The sequence below is a fragment of the Trematomus bernacchii genome, unplaced genomic scaffold, assembly GCF_902827165.1.
Source record: "Trematomus bernacchii unplaced genomic scaffold, fTreBer1.1, whole genome shotgun sequence".
NCBI lineage: Eukaryota > Metazoa > Chordata > Actinopteri > Perciformes > Nototheniidae > Trematomus > Trematomus bernacchii.
The window spans coordinates 6,204,584-6,226,971 of record NW_022987910.1 but is presented as its reverse complement, the minus strand read 5'-3'; the positions used below and the strand labels follow the sequence as shown (position 1 = coordinate 6,226,971).

The window sequence follows — 22,388 nt, the reverse complement described above, 5'->3', positions numbered from 1 at the left end:
TCTTCGTTTAATTTAGGACGTTGCGTCTTAACCACCGGGTAGTGAGCCAGTTTAGCTAAAGTAATAACCATACAACATAGAAAAGGTTGTGCACTTTGGGAAGAAAATGTAGCTATTTGCATATTAACAGGGTTTTCCTGTTAGCGTTACGTTAACAATATTTTCCGTTTTTCCCATCATTGCAAGGGTCATTATTCGTTCAACTTTGTGACGCAGAAATGAAAAACCTACATTTGATGCAGAGGGGTACTGAAACGAATCTGTCAAAGCATAGGAAGTTATTCATTTGTAATGTTTGCTGTTAGAATATCATCTAATTTGTTACAATCATCAGGCAGTTGTCAGCCTGATCTCTTTACTGATATTATCAGGGTGATATCCTTTTTTTAATCACACGGTCAGGTTATACACATGATTATTCATGTTGTTACTGTATGTTTTGATGTAAGTAAAAGAGGGAGCGAGAAAAAAAATCAAGCTATGGTCCAATTAAAAATATATACCGACTAACAGTTGGATAGGGAGGCAGGGGGATCTGACTGTGGAAATGATTAAAGCCTGGTAGCTGCGTGTGACCGACTAAAAGTGGAGTTGGGAGATTGACAGGCACAAAAACCACTCATGGATAATCCTTCTTTTTTTTACCAATGACCCCTTTAGATTTAAAATCATGCCATCTAAAACGGCAAAGAGCTCAACTGCCTCCTCCAAGTCAAAAGGGAAAGGGTCGCAGCCCCGGGATGACTCCGAAGACGAGCTGGATGTACCCCCTCCACAGACCAAGTCCAATGGCCAAGAGGAGGCACCGCCGACAACTGGCAAGTAACAAAGGCTGTTTTGGTGTCTGTGAATCTAAATAAGTTGTGTTCACTCAATGGCGTTGCGTGTACTGCCGTTCTGTTAGTGGCCAATTGCCACAGCTGTGAAGCATTTTTTCTTACTTAAATCTCAACACGTAGTTATAATGGCTGATCATTTTTTAAATAAAGTGTCAGTCATCAATACTTGTCTTATGATTTTTGAGATGATTTTAATATCGTCGAGTTTACTTCTTCCCCGGATCTTCTCAACAAACGAGGTAAATTATATCGGGTTATGGAGGGTTTTATGTTGTAGATCAAAAGTATGTTTTACGTTTTTCTTATAACTTATAACTTGCAATTTGTAAAATAAATGGTATGACAAGATTTAGATACATAACGGCATTAAGTGATGTGTGTATTCTTTGGAATACGTTGAAATTGTTCACTGTGTGTCTGACTGCATGCATTTAATTTAAAAACATCGACCCCTCAGCTTGTTTATGCTTATGTGAGCACAATAGATTTTGGACAGGTCGTTGTGGCTTGGTGTGATGGCAACGTAATCGGTTTAACGTTATACATTATTATAAATAAATAAAACGATTGCCTCCCTGCGTTTGGCGTGCAGTTCAGCATGAGTGAATGTGTAACGTTGATGATAGAAATGTGGAATTGACTTATTTATTATCGACGAAATGAATGTGGCGCATCTACGTTCTCGTATGAACGCTTCTCTTGAAGAGCGTTTGTATTTTAAAGTGGGTTTGTTCATAAGCGGCCATGGTCTTTTTTCTTTTATGGCTTGGCTCTTGTTTTCAGAACAAAGAAAAAATAACGCCTGTCAACTTTCTCGGAGTGTCTGTTTGACTGCGGTTGTAACTTGCTGCCTGTGTTTTGTTTGTTTGTTTTTTTGGCTCCTCCACCCCTCCCCCACGCGCCACTGTCCCCCACCTGAAACGACACGCACAGGGGAATAAAAATTGTACTTTTTCTGTGCCACAGATGCGTCTCAGGGGGAAGCTGCCGAGGCGGCTGATAATCGGAGTTTGGAGGAGATTCTCGGCAGCATCCCTCCACCCCCGCCCCCAGCGATGACCAATGAACCGGGCGCTCCACGCCTGATGATAACGCATTTAGTTAATCGCAACTTTAAATCTTACTCAGGAGAGCAGATTCTGGGGCCTTTTCACAAGGTATGACCAAACATGGTTACAAATGTCATCCCATTGTGGGAAATACTTTGTTAATGTGTTGTTTTAAGCTCCCAGATTTACCATCATTCTAGTGTTTCTCAATTTTATTTAAATTGTCATATTGCACAACTATACTGCCTGTGTACATGTTGTCTGGAAATACATACAAAATAAATAAATAATTGTTTATACTACATTATAACATTTAATTGAGTTAAAAAAAAAAATAGGTAGGAAAAGTCACATTCCTCCATTTTGATTTAGTGAGTGTATCGTGCAAGGGGTAGTGATGTGCTGACATATCCCATAAATTATATATGTTGTTAAACTTTGTCTTTTGACCATTTTCTGATCCCCCTGTGCGCTGCGAAAATAAGTGTATTAAAGTAAATCTTCACTACACCCTTTTGAAAAACATTCACTATCACAAACTAACTATGTTTAAATTGTAACGTATAGCCTGTATGACATTTACAGTATTTACTTGTGGCTGCAGTATATTTTTATATAATTGATTTACCTGTTTTTTTCTCTCCCCCACCTTTCTCTCAGCGCTTTTCCTGCATCATTGGTCCAAATGGGAGTGGGAAGTCCAATGTGATAGATTCAATGCTCTTTGTGTTTGGATACAGAGCTCAAAAAATCAGATCAAAAAAGCTCTCGGTGCTGATTCACAGCTCTGATCAACATAAGGATGTGCAAAGCTGTACTGTGGAAGTCCATTTTCAAAAGATAATTGATAAGGTATATATCTGTCACACAGATGTAAATTACACTCACTCTGTATCAATTTAGGAGAGAACACAATTCATTTGGCCTGGGGGGGGTGAAAATTCATATTTCCTTGTAGTTAGATGTTGTTTTTTTGTATTATATTTTGTTACTCCTTGATCATGATATAATATTGCCACACAATGATCAGACCCCTGATTAAACCGAGACTCAAAGCAGTCATGAAAGTTCCAACTGCCACCTACACATGTCATAGTCAATTCACAAAGGGGCTAGGATTGAGTCCTCTATCTTTGAAAACTTTTTAAACGTTCAATACAGTAGCTAAGCTGTATTTATTTGATGGTACTGTGAATTTCAATAACATGGGTGTTAGTTATGACCATTTATTATTAGCATTGGATCACACATTAGTTAACCTTGTCAACATTCCTGACAAAGGTGTAATGAATTCAAAGTTAAAAAAAAATCTAAATTTGATCTGCCACAGGGAGTGTTAGTTTTGTCTTGACCCCTGTAACATTTCTGATTTTTCTCATTTTCTAAGCCTTTCTTTATGGTTAAGCAGTTCCGATTAAATTAAAAATCAAATTACTAAACTGATGCTAGATTTCTATACATTCTGCTGACTTTACAATCTGCTCTTTTTTTTAATTAAAATTATTGTTAGATGTGATGTAGACAATTTAGATTATTTGACCTGTTCTTTAAATTATTACTTTTTTAGCCAAATAATCGATGTGTTTGCAATGCGTTTATAATCTCATTGTATCTGACACATTTTGAAAATGTGGTACATGTGGTACACTGGATATAATACACTACACTGATGTGGTTTAACCTGTAATTGTATCTGCCCTAGATCTGTTTTGTGCTTTTTAAACAAGCCTTTTTGTTGATTGTTTTTAATATTGAGTGTTTTTGTCTCACCACTCTCAGTGGATTTGCCAGTATTAGGGGCATGATCATTTTATGAGTAGAGCTGTTAGAGTTTCTCCTCAAACTGTTCTGCACTAAGCTGCTCTCTGTCTTTTGCTCCCCCCCCTCTGAGCCAGGAAGGAGATGACTACGAAGTCATCCCCAACAGCAAGTTCTATGTTCCAGGACGGCCAACAAAGACAACTCCTCAGCCTATCATATCGGTGACAAAAAAACCACATTCAAAGAAGTGGGGGTTTTACTCCGAAGCCATGGCATTGACCTCGACCACAACAGATTTCTGATCTTACAGGTAATTGTGCTTTTATTTTTATTTGTCTTTAACTCTGCTTTTTTATTCTTGCTCTGACCATCCCATTCTGTCAGAGATGTTCTGCTCTTCCTTCTTTGCCCATTTCACAGTCCTCTGTGGGTCAAATGTTTCATGGTGACCTTACAGCCATGCCTGTCTGCGGGGATAACCTGTTGCCCTGGAATTGGAAAGGAGAGGATGTGCTCTCTAAGAGTCCTTAGACTGCTATAGCAGCGCATCATGGTTTGAAACAGTGTGGAAAAGGTGCGAACCATTATTTGCTGCTTTAGAATTTTAAGGAATAAATTCAATTGTACCCATATATGGACCGGTTTGTGAGTGGCTGTATTTGAAAATGAACTCTGGTTTTGTAGTGGGGGAGCCTTTTTATGGGTTTTGCGTTCCAGTGGGTACAGGTTGGACGACCTCCTTCCCCCCCCCCCCCCCCCCCCCCTTCCCATGTACCTGCCACGCTTTAGCAGCACGTAAATATTGGCGTGTGAGACCCCAACCCCAATATTGGCAGTGCTGCTTCAGTGTGGCTGGATCAAACACCCTCCATTACCAAGACTTTTATTGGTTCAACATTTTGTTTATTTTTTACCTCCATGGCAAATGTACTGCATTCCTGTTTATTTTGTATTATTTGTGTTTTTAGATGATTTTGAACATTTGATTTAGCATTGTGTTGCTGAGTTTGTACCAGTTCTCTTGTTGCATCCCTTTCCCTCCTGATTGTATTACATGTGTAACCTACCCATTATTACTGATTAACCCATGGCTTATGGGGTGATGCAATAGGTCGGAACAAAACAAAAAGGCTGATCTAATCTTGGTTGTCCCATTTCTTACATTTTATTTTATTATTTTTGCTGTGTGCGTTGTAGTTTAATGTGAACACTTGGTGTCTACTATCCTCTTGTTTATGGTTAGGTTGATTACATGTGTTCTGCTTGACTTTGTTCTATGTAGATTTGTGTTTGTGTGTGTGCATGTCTACTCTCCCTGTTAGATGTTCAGCTCTCTGTCCATGACATGATTGCATGAGTATTGGAAGAGGCTTTAGCTTTTCTCCAAAGTCACTTTTCCAGGCCTCTGGCTAAGAGGAAGCTGTCTGTTCACTGGTGAGAGCAGAGGTTGACGTGGGAACTCCCCTACCTCTGCTGGCTTCTCTTTTCTTTCATACATAAGTTGTACCCGAGCTGCTTTTTTTCTATACCTATAAAGGATATATCATTTTGGAATAAGATGTTTCTATATTTGCAGTTAACATCAAATATTTAACGTAGATATAGTTTTATTCAAAGCCATCATGCTTAAAAATAACATGTTCAGACCAGTATGATTACTCCTTAGAGCTTTGCCTAACTCGGTGACAACTAGAATACACTGTGGGAAATTAACCCACGGTGCAGATAAAAGAAGTCCGCAATCCTAAAAAGGTGGGGAAAAAGAAAAGTGTGTAATGAGCCATAATTATTGGTGGGGTTGGGATAATGTGTAAATAAGCATTTTCATGGTATACTTGTTTTATCTAATTGAACCATATCTATTATTTTTAACATTTTTTTTTAATTATTTTAATTTGATGTCCTCTTTTTATTTAGCTCAGTGTAATATTTGTGTTTTTTGCGGAGAGCCATCGTGTTCTCAAACTGTACATGACTGTGTATCTGCCATTGTGTGTGTGTAGCAGATATAAAAAAAAATTGAAGTATAGAGGTCTAAATTCAATTGACCACTTCTTAATAGTCTAATACAATATTATTTAATTATAAGAGTGTTTTATTAGAACTCTTGGCTCCATGTTGAAATGAAAGTATATTTTTCCTTGTGATCTGGACTGTATTTAGGGTGAGGTGGAGCAGATAGCCATGATGAAGCCCAAAGGTCAGACGCAGCATGACGAGGGCATGCTGGAGTACCTGGAGGACATCATCGGGTCCTGCCGCCTCAAGCAGCCCATCCTGACCCTGGCCCACGGCATCGAGCTGCTCAATGAGCAGAGGGGAGAGAAGGTGACACTCACACACCATCTGCTCACACACTCATGAGATAACAAACTTGACTTCCTGTGTCTGGACTTCATATGCTGTGCCTTTTATACAGTAGAGGTTTAAATGTGCATAGTTTGTAAGCTTTTTATGCAAATATCAGGGATGAAAATAAATGTTTTTTAATAGTTGTGTACTGTGAAATGTAAGATAACTTGGTCTTTGGTTTGGCAGACTGCCCAAGACATGATTCATCATGTTTCACAAAAGACACACACACTTGAACACACATACATTGATGAAAGTTGTGCTATATTAGTATTTCAACATATGTATTTTCATTTTGTCCAAGTCAGACGATACTCGAGTGATTAGAAACAAATGAATGCTATTGTAGCTCTTATCAAAATATTTATGTGGGATCAGAATGATGGAGATGCTATAAAACATTAATTCTGTATGTTTTAATTAGTCTAATGCATATTATTTTCTGTCTATAAATGTTATTACAGTTTTGTCACATGATATTAAGTACAGCAATATGTTTACTGTCCTAGCTTAACCGAGTGAAGCTGGTGGAAAAGGAGAAGAATGCGTTGGAGGGAGAAAAGAACAAAGCTGTGGAGTTCCTCACCCTGGAGAACGACATCTTCAAACACAAGAGTCGGCTCTGCCAGTATTATGTGTGAGTGCACCAGCAACATGTCCCTGTTTTCTCCAAGACTAATTCAAAAAGAAAACATCCTCATTACATTTCAATGTTACCCTAGCATAGGAATGGCATTGTTATCCTCTCATTCTGAGCCTCACAGGGGCAACACGACCCTTCTCTGGGGTCAGATGCCGGTTTCTTTGGTTTATGTGTAAACTACTACGTTTTACTCACCTTTTCTCCGGATCTCTCTTTGCCATCAGCAATGATCTGCAGAAGCGTGTTTTGGATAAAGATCAGGAGAAGCAGAAGATCATGGAGGACACCAAGGAACTCACTGAGAAGAATGCAAAGATATCAGAGGAAATGGAGAAAATGAACCAGGAGCTCAAAAATGTAGAAAAGTAAGAAATGTTTGTGCTTCCCCTCTAACCAATGTAACATGCTTCAAAGGTTACAATCTGTTGGACTCATCCAATCATTTGGTGGTGGTCGTCAGTTTCTCTCTTTCCCTGTCCAGTTTGGATTCAGGAAAGCTGTTGCGTATGTGTCCTAAATTGTTTTGTTCTGTTAGGAGTTGGCCCTATTCATATTATTTATCATCATTCTTATTGTTTTATAATGGAAACATTTCTGCATTCATATTATTTTAATTGTAGTATTTCAAGACATTTTCTCCATGATTGACTAAAGTGAAATTGCTGTTTCTCCACCAGGAAACAAAATAAGCTGAACAAGTACATAGAGAATCGGAAGGAGAAGTTCACCCAGCTGGACCTGCAGGACGTTGAAGTGCGTGAGAAAATCAAACACTCCAAGAGCAAGAGCAAGAAACTGCAGAAGCAGCTGGAAAAGGACAAAGAAAAGGTATGTTGCTCTTTAGAAGGTGCTCCACTACAGGCTGTTAAAGGACTTCATTCCACTTGGTATCACCGTGTGCTACTCTGCAATAGTGATTACTCCACTTTCTCACAGGTTTCCCACTGTCGCATGATATGTCAGGAGAGCATAATTGTTGCCATTTCCTCCTAATTTACAATGCATAACCATAAACAAACACATGGTTGTACTAAATCAAGGCAAGCTAGAACCAGCGGGATGACACTCCAGTGTTGCTCTGTTTATTCTGTACCGCGGCCAAGAAAGAAACATGGGCACTAAAAATACAATTTCCCGTTTCTTATAAAAAAAACAAGGGGATGTTGTTTTGAAGCCTGGAGAGAAATACATTCATTTCAGTCCTTACAGGAACCTTCATGTATTGCAGCATTTAACAACATTGTAACTTGTTCTTCTGAGTCTAACTCACTGGAGCAAACATTAACAAGTAGGTTAGGAAGGTTTTTATTTTTCACATTTTCCCCCTCTCTAATTTCAGAGGCTCGTGTTTAACTGCACAGACAGAACAGCGTGCTGTTTATTTTTGTATTGTTCATTATTTGTTGTCTGTATTTCAGTATTTTAAGAGATATTAGCCATAATTAATGTGGGATCTAAAGTGATTCATTTCTTAAATGTAAAGAATTTAATGTTTCTGGATCATTGTGAAAATGAAGCCTTGTTTAAGTTTCAAAGATAATGTTAATTTGTGTAACAATGTATCAGGCTGTGTAGTGTTTTAATCAAAGTGCCTGGCTAATGGGAGAGTGACAGTTTCCAGAGAAAGAACTGACGTCATTCTGCCTGAAAGCTACACAAAGCAAGGGTTAAATACATTCACAGATATTTCTCTTTACCTATGTAACAAAACAAATATGTTTTCTCAGTTGCAAAATTGTGTCCAGGCCTTGCTTTATTTTTTCCTCTCCTTGGACAAAGGGAAACCCCCTGGATTTCTTCTAGATTATTTGTCATTATGCATTAAATAAACTCTTCAATAAATTGTAAATCCAATGTAATGGCAGGAAGGACAATGTGCCGTAAAGTAGCCACTAGAGGGCTTGAAGTTTGATAGCCAACTCGTGCTCTGTTTCACTTTTAATGGTGGACTAATGTTTCTCTTGCACACTTACTGAGCCTTTTCTAGAGAATTCTGTTGTAAATGTAGGTCTAGCTTCCCATCTCCTTCTCTGCTCTTTCTCTGCTCCACCTACATGGCCGTGCTCTGGAAACATGTTGGGCAGAGGCAGGCCGGGCTCCGGGGAGCAGTGTTCTGCTGTGTGGTACTCAACTATGGCCAGGCTTGTGTAACACTCCCAGCCGCCACACTCACATTTCACCCGCAGTTAACCCTACAAAACACACACAGCACTCCGCCTTGCCTGGTTTCAGCTCTGCCACGCGGCTTACTGTTGTGCCGGTCCCAACCAGGGCCTGCTCAGTAGGGCTGTGCATCTTCACTGGTCTCACTATTCGATTCGATTACGATTATCCTGTCAACGATTCGATTCAATTCGATATCCCGATGCATCACGATTCATACCAATGCGTTGCATCCTCAATTTTCTATATTACTGCACATGGCTTATTTTTCATCAATGCATACATGCAGTAAATACATATGAACTCTCTTTTTATTATTTAGAAAGTGCTTCAGAAATCAATAACATAAATGTCTTGACATTAATTTATAAACCAAAATAAATTAATTGTATATGTCTAGCCTCCCTATATCTGTGTGTGAAGTTGTTCCATCCTCAAAAACAAAAAACTAATGCTTCTGCAGTCTAGCTGCAGCTTCTAGCAACGGTCTTCTGTTAAAAAAAGGACACTGAATATCCTGAATGTGGCATCACACACAGGACTTGAGTCTGAACACAGCAGACAACAGGAGTATTTACAATAGCATATACAAACAAAAATACTGCATGTGGGTGCACACTTACATTCTCTGTCTTACTGTTACATACATCCCATGAATGTATGAGATTAAGTTAGCTTCATTATATCTCAATCAGTGATTAAGTGAATAATAAAGTTTCTATCGGGTCACTATCAGCCTGTCACTCATTATTTTCAGGGAGGGGGCGGGGTTTGGAGGAACGGAGAGGAGACGGTGATCGCGGAAGCTTTTTTCCTCCTGCCTTCACAAACTTTACACACGTGTATATAATAATAATATCGTCTGAAAATTGCTAGAGGACATTCATACTCTGCAATCTAAGACTTAATTAAATCCACCAAAAACCTGACATGATTGTAACGCGATTCTTTTTGAAAAACATAAATCCTTGTGTCTCTGAGCCGCAGCGACACGGAGTGATTCAGAGCGGGTCCTTCTGCTGTTGGTTCTGGACTGGTGTTCTTGTGTTGGTGGATAAAGCAGACTGCTCCGTGTTTGGTGCCGCTGTCACGTCTGTTCCCTGATCTCTGCGTCACCGACCGATTTGATATTAAAGTGACAGAAAAAAAAAAACATAGTAAAGCCGCGGCCGGAAAATCAGGAAGCAACGTTACTACGCTATAATCGGTTATCTTCCGTCACTGCATCGAGACCGAATCGTCCGCATCGCAATGCATCGTAGAAACGATTATTTTCATACCTCTACTGCTCAGTCCGGAGTGTGTGTTTATAGTTGATTACAGTTGGCCTGCTTCTGAATGTGTAGCTCTCACAGATAGCGTATTCAATCAATTCACTTTATAACTCTTGTCTTCCCTGATCCCTTAATCTCGTCATCTAATTTCAGACTTAAAGGGCTATCCCTCTGTGGTCGCTCCAAGTGTGTTTTGATGAGTTATGTCCTCAGGTTGAACTCAGACAGGTGTTGTAGCCTCTGTTGCTTAGACTCCAGAGTCTGACACATCTCATCTGTTTGTGTCTGCAGCTGGAGGAAGTGCGCGGGGTGCCTGCCAGCAGTGAAAAGGCCATCTCTGAGGCAACCGCTCGCAAGGAGGAGATGGAAAAGCAGAAAGTGAAAGAAGAGAAAAAACTTGAGGAGGTGATGGAGAGTCTGAAGGAAGAGACCAGCGGCTTGCAACAGGACAAAGAGGTGTGTGTATTAATCATGGTGTTAGTTTGTTGCATGCTTCGTTTCACTCTAGATAGTAAACTCTGCGCTATAACTGTAAAAACGTATTTGTCTTCAAACCTTAAATCTGCTCTTCCTGTGTTCTCCAGACCAAAGAGAAGGAGCTGATGGAGCTCAGCAAGGCTGTGAATGAGACCCGGTCTCGTATGGACCTGGCTCAGTCGGAGCTCGCCATCTACCTGAGCCGCCACAACACGGCGCTGACTCAGCTCAACACGGCCAAGCAGACGCTGCAGACGACCTCTGACACGCTGCGGGAGCGCCGCGCCGCCATCAAGGACCTGGAAGTGAAAATCCCTCAGAAAGAACAGGAGCTCAAGAAGGTAAAACCAACATAGTTATTATAGTTAGGCAGCATTATATGGGCCGGTTCGCATCTAGGCCAGTCTAGGCTTACTATTTCTATTGACTACTGCTGCCACACGTATGGCGCCATTTGTTTAAGCTTTTGTTTAATTGCTTCTTTCTTTTTTTCTCTACAGGACGGGGAAGCGCTGGAGCAGCTGATGAAGACGGATAATGAGACCAGGGAAGTGGTGAGGGAAATGAGGCAGAAGGTGGACGAAGCCAAGAGCTCTCTGACCTCCAACCGCAGCCGAGGAAGAGTCCTGGACGCCCTCATGCAGCAGAAGAAGAGTGGCAAAATCCCTGGCATCTTCGGAAGATTGGTAAAAATAAAAAAAAGTTTGGTTTCTAGTTATTGTGAGCTCAAAACATTTGAATGAAATGTAAGCATTGGATGTTGTCTCATCATTTATTTGTGTGCTTGCAGGGAGACCTGGGAGCCATAGAGGAGAAGTACGATGTGGCCATTTCCTCTAGTTGTGGCGCCCTGGACAACATCGTGGTGGATACCATCGATACCGCCCAGAAATGTGTGATGTTCCTTAAAGAGCAGAACATCGGCTTTGCAACCTTCATTGGTCTGGACAAGGTAAAGATCAATACATTTTGACTTGATTAGCCGATCAAGACAGTAGTTCGGGGTTTCTGATTAAACATAACATCTCCTCATACCTCCTCATTTCCTCCCCCAGATGAAGGTGTGGGAGAGAAACATGGCTCCCATCCGCACTCCAGAGGAAACCCCTCGTCTCTTCGACATGGTGCGTGTGAAGGAGGAGAGTGTGCGGACAGCTTTCTACTTCGCCCTGAGGGACACCCTGGTGGCCCAGGACATGGAGCAGGCCACCAGGATGGCCTTCCAGAAGGACAAGCGTTGGAGGGTGGTCACCCTGAAGGGACAGATCATCGAGATGGCTGGTGGGTGCCCCCCCCACTTCTCCTGTCACAACTTTGTTTTGGTTAATCATTCTCTAGCTAGTTCTTAGTGAAGATTATACTTTCTTCTGTTATTTATTTGTCTAAATCTCCCTGTGGGGTATGTGCTTCACAGGAACCATGACTGGAGGAGGAAGAGCGATGAAGGGCAGGATGGGCTCCTCTCTCGGTACCGAGGTCTCTCAGGAGGAGGTGAGAGTGCATCCTACTTCCTGAGTGGACCAAATTCAAAGTGATGCATGTTAGCTGCTACTTTCACTTTTTCAAGACGGGAGAAGATTAAAAAAAAAAGTTTTGGATTGAATTATAATAACAAGAAACCGTTTTGTCACAATTATGTACATTCGAACTTGTTGATAGTGACGTCTGATACATTGAAGTCTACATTTAACCTACAGAGCCTTCTGTGCAAATGCTTTACTTAATATACTTTTTGTACCAAGGCATGCTCACATTTAATTCTCTCTTATTCTGCTACATAAGATGCAATACAACAACTCAAAAAGCAGATTAGATGTAATCAAATCTAGTTCAATGCAAGTAAAACATGAACATCATTTACATGAACTGATAATACAAGTGACACTTTTGCTGGAATGAAGTTGAATCTATTGGTGCGGTCAGTCTTCCTGACATGTGACTCTAACCCAGAGCTGCGGAGGCAAAGTTGAAGATATGAAGTTCCCAGAATCCCAGAGCTGGGATATGACTCCCTTTATTCTCACAACTCCAAGTGGGTGAAGCAAGTTTGATAAATAACTCCTGATTGAAGTTTTACTTTAAGAATGTTTCCTGGAAGTAGTTCCTAGATGCTGGATGAAAATTGAACTTGTCGTCTTAATGAAGATTTTCTTTCTTCTTCTTTGTGTGCAGCTTGACCGTATGGAGAGCCAGCTGACGGAGAAAGTGTCAAAGCTGCAGAACTGCCAGGAGAAAAGGCTGCAGCTGGAGGAGAGCGTGCAGCGGCTGAGGACTCTGCTCCGAGACATGAAGAACACTCTGGAGAAATACTCCAACAGCATGACCGTACGCACACACACATCTTTCTTTTCATTCACTGGCAATGTCTCTCAATTTGATGTTGTATTTTTAAAATAAGCCCTACTATTAATAGCCCAAAATGAAATTGTTAAAGTATATGTGACCCGCTCTATCGAAATCAGTCGGAAGTCGCAACGGCTCATTTCAAAATAAACGTGGATTTGCGTAAGAAATTAGTTTTTCGGGCTTCGGGAGAAAGCTATGAATCTCCTCTTTCCAACAGTGTATACAACTCAAAATGTGTCTTCGGGTCAATGCGACTGATTTCGATAGAGCAAGTCACATATTTGCTTTTTGCTCTTAGCACGACAGTGTCCCTGACATGCATATGTCCTTCTCTCCTTCCTTCAGAGTCTGGCTGATCAGGAAACTCACCTGAAGCTTCAGATGAAGGAGCTGGAGGCCAACGTGCTGGCTGCTGCCCCCGACAAGGCCAGACAGAAACAGCTGGAGAAGAGCCTGGCCGCCTTCAAGAAAGGTGGAGCTCTTCTCTAAACTGTAGAGAGACATATTATTATCAACCTACTGATTATTTCCTGCTAGTCTGAGTTGCAATTTGTGGAAAAGCTGTCCCTCTACATAATGAAATGGTGACAAAAGGTTCATATTGAGTTGTGGTTTTTAGTTCTAATATCTAAATGCCAGTCATATTTATGAAAATGGTATTAATGTTTATTCCTCTGTGTATTGTGATCAGACCTTGCATATTGAAATAATACCCTCCTCTCTGTTCTGCCCCTCTTTCTCTCCTTCAGACTTTGACGCAGCGTCCAGTAAGGCTGGGAAGGTGGAGACGGAGGTGAAGCGGCTCCACACCCTCATCGTAGACATCAACAGCCACAAGCTGAAGGCGCAGCAGGACAAGCTGGACAAGATCAACAAGGAGTTAGACGACTGCTCCTCCATCATCACCAAGGCTAAGGTGGCCATAAAGACCGCCGACCGGTGAGGACATCATGGCTTTAGGTCTTTCACTTACACTTCTTTCCAAGTCCAATGGATCAACTGAAATATCTTGAATTCCCCTGGTGGTTCATTGAAGTTGCTTATTATGTGAGACAAGGAAGTAACTCTAGTGTTATGTTTAATATAGATTTATTAGTGAATCATCCATTATAAGTAGGCGGCCGATCGATCGGAGCATCCCTAATAAGTAGCATTAGCTTACAGGAACACTCAGCGACTCCTCTCCTCTTATAGTTGTCTAGAATAGGCATCTAGTCGTCAGTATCTGAAGCTGTAACACAAAGATTGATGCTGTGGTCAAAAGGAGATACTGACGCCTGCATGCGAGGTGTTTTTGTTCCGCTGAAGAAGCTGTTCAGAACACAGCGTAACTTAGAGGCCGAGACGCCAAGGCTTCCTGTGTGAGCGCTCTTCTTCCTTCATGTGTTCAGACTGGCAGTGAGGGAACTGCTGCAGATGTTTTCTCTTCGCACAAACATTGCCGTTGTAGCAATAACTGCCCTGTGAAGTTTAACGGAGTCCTAAGAGAACTTTTTTTTAACTGGAGAAGCATTTTGAAGTTATAGATCTCAGGTCTGAAAAAGGTTTGAATCTTTCAGGAGCTTTGCTGCTTCAGTGCAAGAAGATCTTTCTGATGTTGTGGCGCACACCTTTCTAACATAGTAGTGTTCGAATGTTGGCATTGCCTTGTAACCGTACTATCATTTCCCTAGCCCTCATTTAGCAAAATACACCTGAACTGTTATCATTATTATTTTCAGTTTTTCACAGACACATAGTAACCAGTCTGACAGAGGCTAATACCGTCTCCCTTTGCTCTCCTGTCCCCTCTGCAGCAACCTGAAGAAGTGTGAGGAGAGCGTGAGCCGGGTGCAGAAGGAGCTGGAGGACAACGACAAGTCCATGGCAGAGCTCACTGAGCAGCTGAAGAAGCTGGAGGACGAGGCGGGGGACGTGATGAAGGCCTGCCAGGAGGCCGAGGTTAGACCCCCTTATTCACTATTCCTGCTCCCAGAGACACTCAGGACATCATAAACATGGTCTCTTCTAACTGTAGGTTACAAAAGTGCCTTGTAAATTGAAAATTGAAGAAACTAAGTGAGTAAGGAATGAAGAGTACATTGAATAGTCCTTTCCATCAGAAGTCACAGTGATTAAATCCACAATCCCTATTACAGTTTGACATGAAGTGAAATGAGTAGTTCAAGGTGTTGCGGTCCTGATTTGAATGAGGGGAAACCTGATCATTCGGGACACTTTCTGGAATAAATAATAGTATTTATTTGAAAGTGATATTGTTTATTGCCCTGCAGGCGGTGCTCCCCGAGGTGCAGGAGCAGTACCAGGCGGTGGTGAAGGAGATCAAGGTGCTGCAGCAGCAGGAGCACGCCATGCAGCAGGAGTCTCTGAGCGTGCGGCTGCAAATCGAGCAGATCGACACCACCATCACCGAGCAGAACAACAAGATCAAGCACTGGCAGAAAGAGGTGGGGGGGGGGTCATTGTGATTATAACTTCATACTCAGAGTGAGAGCTGAGCCCTGCCATGTTACTGAGAATTGGTCCAATGGGGGGGGGGGGGTTTAAACAACCAATAAGGGGCTCTGCTTTTATATTGCAATGTGAGCATTGTTATACTCCTAATATGCCCACAATGAATGGTAAACATTTTGAAGTTCCTCATATCTTTTAGTTTTTTCTAAAATGAAGGGCGGATTTAGGTATTAGCTTATTTATTGTCTGGTTGGAAGAAATATTTTGTGTGTTGAATTTTAATCTTGGATATCATTTTCCAGGCCACCAAGCTGTCCCTTCATACGGTGGAGGGCCAGCCCGCAGAGGAGCTTCCTGTTCTCACCTCGGCTCAACTGGAAGAAATCCCCAATCCCAGCGTCATCATCAACAAGATGTTCCCCTTGGAGACCAAGTGTGCTCAAATAAAGCCGAACCTCGGGGCCATCGCGGAGTACAAGAAGAAGGTATGCAAACATTTGAACATTAACAACAGACATCCTGTTGTCTAACCCCAGCAGAGGTTCACATGTGCTCATAATAAACCCAACAACTACATTTGAATTGTGAATGAAAGTCATTTATTGACTTTATTGTTCTTAACTTCCAAAGTTCAGGTGAGTTGTGGTGATGTTTCTGAAGTCCTGTTCAGAGATGTATTGACAAAGGAAACGGTGTGCCTGTGTTCAGGAGGATCTGTACCTGCAGCGCGTGGCTCAGCTGGACCAGATCACCACGGAGAGGGACCGCTTCAAACACGGCTACGAGGACCTGAGGAAACAGCGCCTCAACGAGTTCATGACCGGGTTCAACATCATCACCAACAAGCTGAAGGAGAACTACCAGATGCTCACACTGGGTGGCGACGCAGAGCTGGAGCTCGTCGACAGCTTGGACCCCTTCTCTGAGGGGATCATGTTCAGGTGGGAGGACAGATGCACTGACGGAAGACCAAAGACACCTTTTGGTTATTACCTTTCTGTACATCGATTCTGACCTTCTGTTTGAGCTGTGGTGTTCTGTCTCTCCGTCCAGTGTGCGTCCTCCAAAGAAGAGCTGGAAGAAGATCTTTAACCTGTCAGGAGGAGAGAAGACCCTCAGCTCGTTGGCGCTGGTGTTCGCTCTGCACCACTACAAACCCACCCCCCTCTACTTCATGGACGAGATCGATGCTGCGCTCGATTTCAAGAACGTCTCCATCGTGGCCTGTTACATTTATGTGAGTATGGATGTGTGTTAGGAGATAAAAGTACATTTTTAGTAGGGATGTAGTGGATTAGCAAGTCGGGATGCACTTCCGTAGTTCAGTGATGCTTCAACAATGAAACATGTTAGCCAGCTCATTCAGAACTGTGGAGCTAATCTCTGCGGTGGTGTCCCCCTGGTTTGATGGAGGTCAGAGAAAAGTGCCTGCTTTTAGGAGCGCAAACACAATTCACCACGAGGCAGTTAACTATCGGACTCTAAGAAGTCCTATTCACTTCCTGCTTCAGTGTACGATCTGACGGAACCTCTGCAGCAGTTGTATGCTCTAAAGCAGTCTCAATCTCTCTATATCAATACTTTTTCTCTTTTCTGTCGTGTCCGTGCAGGAGCAAACAAAGAACGCTCAGTTCATCATCATCTCGCTGAGGAACAACATGTTCGAGATCGCTGACCGTCTCATCGGCATCTACAAAACTCACAACACCACCAAGAGCGTGGGAATCAACCCCAAGACCATCGTGTTCAAAGAGCACGACGCAGTCACGGCCTAACCCTCACGCTTATTCTCCCTGTTTTACTTTCCTTCTTCCACACCATGTACATATTACATCTTTTTAACCTTACAAAATGCTGCTATTCTTTTTACTATTTTTTACTCTGAACCAATAAATGTTTCCCAATCGCAGACACTTATTGTGCATAAACATGACTTAGTGGGTATATTTTGACCAAGTTGTATTCTAAGTGTCTTTTAACCCTTCTGTTCACTCAATGAACTGATAAACCATGAAAGAATGTGTAAATTGTACACAATAGTTTTTTGTGATGAAAATGTAATAAAATCTTTTGACTTGCTGTATATTTCTAAAATATTGTCACCTTAAATACTCTAATGAAACAAACTGTCGACTTTATAATTTTAAACCTTTTTAAATATAATCTGACCAGCAGTCATGATTTGTCTGAGGTCATGTGATGGTTGGATGCCACAGATAGATTTCACATGACAGACAGATGTAGCAAGCGGCTGTTAATTGTGCTCACGACATCACTTTGAGACATACTGCAACACTCATTGACTTCTACCCCATCTTACACTGGCACATGGACAGATGTAGAAAAAGATAAATACTACACAAAACAATATACATATTCAAACTTTTATTATAACTTACATAATACAGTAACCAAAAAGTTATACAAATACAGGTTGGGGTGACATTTGTGGAAAACGCCTGACATTAACCAAAATGTCTTTGAGTGTGTGTGTGATGCTTGTAACAGCATACCGTTGTGATATAATTTTAACAATACATGAGATTATAATATTTAGGAATGCAGCTTGGCATACTGGCTCACTGGTGTTTCAGTGAGGGTCTGCCTGAGCAAAAAAACGTAACAATTATTTGATGCAAAATTGCAACGGTAAAGCTTTTATAAAGGCTATAATACAATTTATATATTTGCCCACCGCTGGAGTAAAAAAAGAGGGTTGAGCTTTTGGTCCTGGTGAAACTACAAGCCAGTACAAAAAGGCGATTAAGTTGGGCGAGATAAGAGCGTGATGGTTAAAGGCACTCTGAGTCGTGTGTGTTCACCATCAGCTCTAAAGTCCACACACAGCTGCGTCCCTGTGAGGATATACAGGAGCAGCTGTTCTGAGGTCAGCAGCTCTGACACCAGGAGAGCTGCTGAAATGCCCCGATATTTACATTCCTTTATGCCAAGCTTCAAAACTGTTTGATTAGTGTTGGGTATGATAAATGCTTAATTGCGAGGCAGTGTGAACCATACCTAGAAAAACACACCCCAAAGAGGAACATAACACTTGACAGTTACACAATTCAATACATACAAATATTTAACGTAAACTGCTCACATTTTGAACTTGCAAGAACTTGAACATAAATACCCGAGACGTAACTCGGGTTTTTCCCCAGGTCTGCATAAGAGGGAACAGGGAATCTTGAAGGGGACTAAAGCTTGATAAGGTCATGTGATATATTTCAGTGAATGAGTTATATTCAATGATTATTTCTGTAGTATCAATTATCCCTGCCTTGTGTTTATTCATTTACTCATTGCCTTTATCGGGACAAAAGCAGATGGCAGAAGGTTTTTCAGTTGGATTTTACCCGCTGTACTACAGGAGTGCTTCAGTGAGACTCGGTGTGTGTCAGTGTGATGTCAGAGTCCAGAAGAAGGCGGCCAGCTGCTCGAAGGCCTTCTCTCCCACAGAGGAGAAATGAGCGCTCCATCTCGCCACAGCAGCCTCTATCACCGTGAACCCTGACCCCGCCGAGTCCCACACAGATGTGATGACATCACCGCTCAGACCTTGGACCAACTGACTGAACTGGGAGAGAAGAGAGAAACTGAGCGAGGGCCCCCACAGCGCTGCCAGCAGCAGCAGCAGCGGCAGCAGCACCACAGAAGAAGTCGACTGCAGCGCACGCCACAAGTTCTCCCCGTGGAGCTGATCCCCCCCAGCCTCAGATTCCACGCCGGCCTCCACGCCGCCACATCTGGTGCAGCAGCACACCTTGGGGACGGGGGCTTCCTCCAGGCTGCCGATAGTCACGGCGGGCCAGTTCTGCTGGAGGTGCTCCGCTGCCCTCGGGGTGACGGAGAGGTTTATCGCCGAGGGCAAAGGCGTTTTGATGAACTCCTCCACCCTCTCTCTGAACAGATGCACCTGCTCCAGGAACACCAGCGGGTTAGGCTCCTCCTCCACCGAGGAGCCCATTGACACCAGGTCCAGCTGTTCCTCCTGCAGGGATAAGGCGGTTAGCGGTACTTTTCAACATGTGCTCGTTCCTGCTTCCTTTGGGCCGTGATCAATCAGGGAGAATGTGAAATTGGGGCAGCCTTTTTTCACGACAACTCGCCCAGATCAATATTTAAGTTTATACATAGTGATGTTGTCAACACCCAAGTGGAAATTATGACACATAACCCTAGGTTTCTCTGACATATCTGCAATGGCATTAAATCATTTTTGAGGCGCTTGAAGCTAAACCAGCAAAATCCGTCACTGGAAACAGCTTAATCCAGATACAATGGATAGCGGCAGTTAGTCCTGAGACTCACCTGCAGCTCCTTCACTTTGAGGATGAGCGGGTCGTAGGCGCGCGACACCTCTGCAGCGGCTGTATCCAGCGCCTCTAGGTAGGCCTGCCTCTTCCTGGCCAGCACCACCTCCAGGGTCTGAAAATACTCGTTGACCTCCTGGCGGTCCTGCCTCACCAGAGCCTCGCAGCGGGCCTTCTCCTGCTCCAGCTGCTCCCCCAGCTCACACACCTGACAGAGGAGGAACAGAAAGGATTTTTACTCCTACATGCATTTACATTGAGTTTAGTGAAACAGATTTCCACAGTCCGTACTTAGAGGATTCCCCACCTGCGCCCATCTCTGCTCAGAGAGTTTGGCTAGCAGGAGAGAAGGCGTCTGTTTTTCTCTGATGAACGCCGCCTGCAGGTCGTCTATGGGATGGCCCTGGTGCTGCCCGATGGTCAGACACAGACCACAGATCAGCTGCCGGTCCTGGATGCAGTACATGTTCAGAGGCTGCCTGAGGTGCTGCTCACAGGAAGGGTGTCGCGGCGAGCTGTCACTCTGGTACTGAAACAGCAGATGAGCAAACACGTAAGTCAAACTGAAGCAGCAAAGTTTAGAAACCATTAAGAGGATTTCATTCGTAAAGGTCGCCAAAGGGTAAAAGTTGTGTTCTTTCCTACTTTTTCAATGATGGCGCGCAGTGATACATTGGTGGGCAGAGCTTCTACACCCATCGGAGGCAGCTCCACCACGCCGCGGCAATTGGGGCATTTTAGTGGGACTCGGAGCGGCCTCCAGACGGAATAGTTGGTGGACACCTGGAGCAAGTTTTCCAGGCAGCTCTTACAGAAGGTGTGTGAGCAGGGCAGGACCCGGGGGTCCGAGAACAGAGAGTAGCACACGGAGCACGTCAGGTCCTCCTCCAGGTTGTCCATGGTGGAGACTAGAGGCCGGGCTCAGGGGGAAGGTAAGGGGGGTGGAGAAGATCTGGCAGCCAGGACAGCAGGACGGAGGAAAAGCTACGGGCCGCACCTGTTTAGCAAAACACATTTTGTTTCTATATCAGTAGAATTCGAAAAATGGGACAGAATGTGATTGAGTTTAGGGAGTTAAACCTAAAATGAAACTATTTTGATCATCAAATATTGTTGTGTTTTATTTTCCAAACACTGGTTGAAAGTTTCAGCTTCCTAAATGTGTCAGGATTCGATGTTTCTTTCGGTTTTGGACTGTAAACGGGATTTAACAGGATATTCGAAGAGAAGACCATTCAACAGATTAATTAGTTATAAAAAATTATCTTTAGTAGTTCACTGCACTCAGCTACTGTATTTTCATGATTGTAAAAAGCCCTTTTTCATCACAGTCTCCAGTACTACATTCTGTGACTGAGTGCACTACTGAGTTATAGACTCAAGAGTGCAACTTTGTTCATCTGTAACAATCAAATACAACAGCTATGCCATCAATTCGACAAACATTACCACAATGTTCAGTTTTAAAGTGTTTACATTGGTTTATTACTAATCAGTGACCACTGCCTATATTTCAAACAAATCTCATAAGACTAATAAAAGAGACAGTAAGGAATGCCTTAGACAGAAAAACAGCAACAAGGTCGCTATTCGTGTGTTCCTCTCGTTACAGCTGGCACCACAGTGACAATAGGAGGCCCTCTGCCAGCACACACCCAGTTCCCCCCCCCCCCCACCACACACACACACACAGTTCAGTTGTGTAACTGACCCCACAAACCTGATCCATATTTAGAGTAATTCTGCAGCCGTGTGAGCAACCAGGTGCAAACTTGCAACAGGTGTCCTGTTGCAGCCCGATCACCAATATATATATATATTAGTTAAATGTGCCATATTACAACATGTAATGAGTGCATTAAAAAGTTGCTTTATCTTTTCACTCTCGAATCTGTATGGTAAACTATTTCGCGAAGTTAATCGGACATGTGAAGTTTGCATAGTTAACCAACCGCATCGTTTTCTTTCACAGGAAAAGAAGCACATGATAACGGCATATGTGGGTTCATAAAGCATCAAATGAAAACAGACCATGTATCCGCATAATTGATTTGGTTTAGATTAACATTTCCTAAACTACATCAACTTCGCCCTCAAATGCTAATGGCTTCGTAAGCCAAATTTAAGTTATTTCGATTACCTTCTCAGCGACCTGTCAACCATTTGTTTTCATCATGTAATGGATTTAGGGTTGGTGACACAAGGTAGACAGTTTTAAGAAGATGTTGAGCGTTAAATCTTAACTCACCGTCTGCTCGTGCTCAGAGCAAAGGGTCTGTCCAAAATAAAGCTCTCATTTCCTGTTCCTTCTCATGATGCCTTCAAGCGCGTATGTACAAATCTTGTTATTAAATGTTTGTTTCCAGACGTTGCTTTAAATCGGCTCTTCTTTCCAAAAATAAAATAATGTTACGCATATATATTTCACTCTTGTAATGTCTTGGCTAGTTCCCTAGTACTGCAAGTTTGAAATGAACCATGGCACATGTTCTTCATATGGATGTAACAACTCCGCCCGTCATAACTGCGACCTTTCCGGCAGTCCTGAAGGCATCATTTGTTTTGTTTCTTTTAGTACGCATGCGTTGAAACGGTCTTCCTGGCCAATCAGGGCCCGCTTTTCCTCGATTTGAATTTCAAGCAACATCAGCATTTCAAAATAGTGTAAAAACAGTGATTATTCACACATCTTCACAACAGACCACACACACACA

The 22,388-nt window shown here is 42.5% G+C and overlaps 2 protein-coding genes across 2 annotated transcripts; one reads left to right on the top strand and one right to left on the bottom strand.

The window, feature by feature from the left end:
• Positions 1–670: 670 nt before the first annotated feature.
• Positions 671–17,437, top strand: smc4 (structural maintenance of chromosomes 4). Its single transcript, XM_034115134.1, is given in 24 exon segments — positions 671–818; positions 1,806–1,996; positions 2,549–2,740; positions 3,784–3,826; positions 3,829–3,959; positions 5,813–5,977; positions 6,511–6,638; positions 6,869–7,009; positions 7,322–7,472; positions 10,373–10,537; positions 10,666–10,899; positions 11,059–11,244; positions 11,349–11,510; positions 11,614–11,839; positions 11,973–12,049; positions 12,731–12,883; positions 13,250–13,376; positions 13,654–13,843; positions 14,701–14,845; positions 15,178–15,351; positions 15,661–15,843; positions 16,067–16,299; positions 16,412–16,595; positions 16,969–17,437. Coding segments are annotated over 24 exon segments (3,894 nt in total). The 3' UTR covers positions 17,134–17,437.
• Positions 17,438–17,728: 291 nt separating this feature from the next.
• trim59 (tripartite motif containing 59) lies at positions 17,729–21,959 on the bottom strand. The gene is made up of 5 exons (XM_034115137.1): positions 21,815–21,959; positions 20,320–20,671; positions 19,982–20,203; positions 19,673–19,882; positions 17,729–19,352 (listed from the first exon to the last, which is right to left on the bottom strand). Exons 2-5 carry the CDS (start codon positions 20,572–20,574, stop codon positions 18,759–18,761), a joined length of 1,281 nt encoding a protein of 426 aa, XP_033971028.1. The 5' UTR covers positions 20,575–20,671; positions 21,815–21,959; the 3' UTR covers positions 17,729–18,758.
• Between the last annotated feature and the right edge of the window lie 429 nt (positions 21,960–22,388).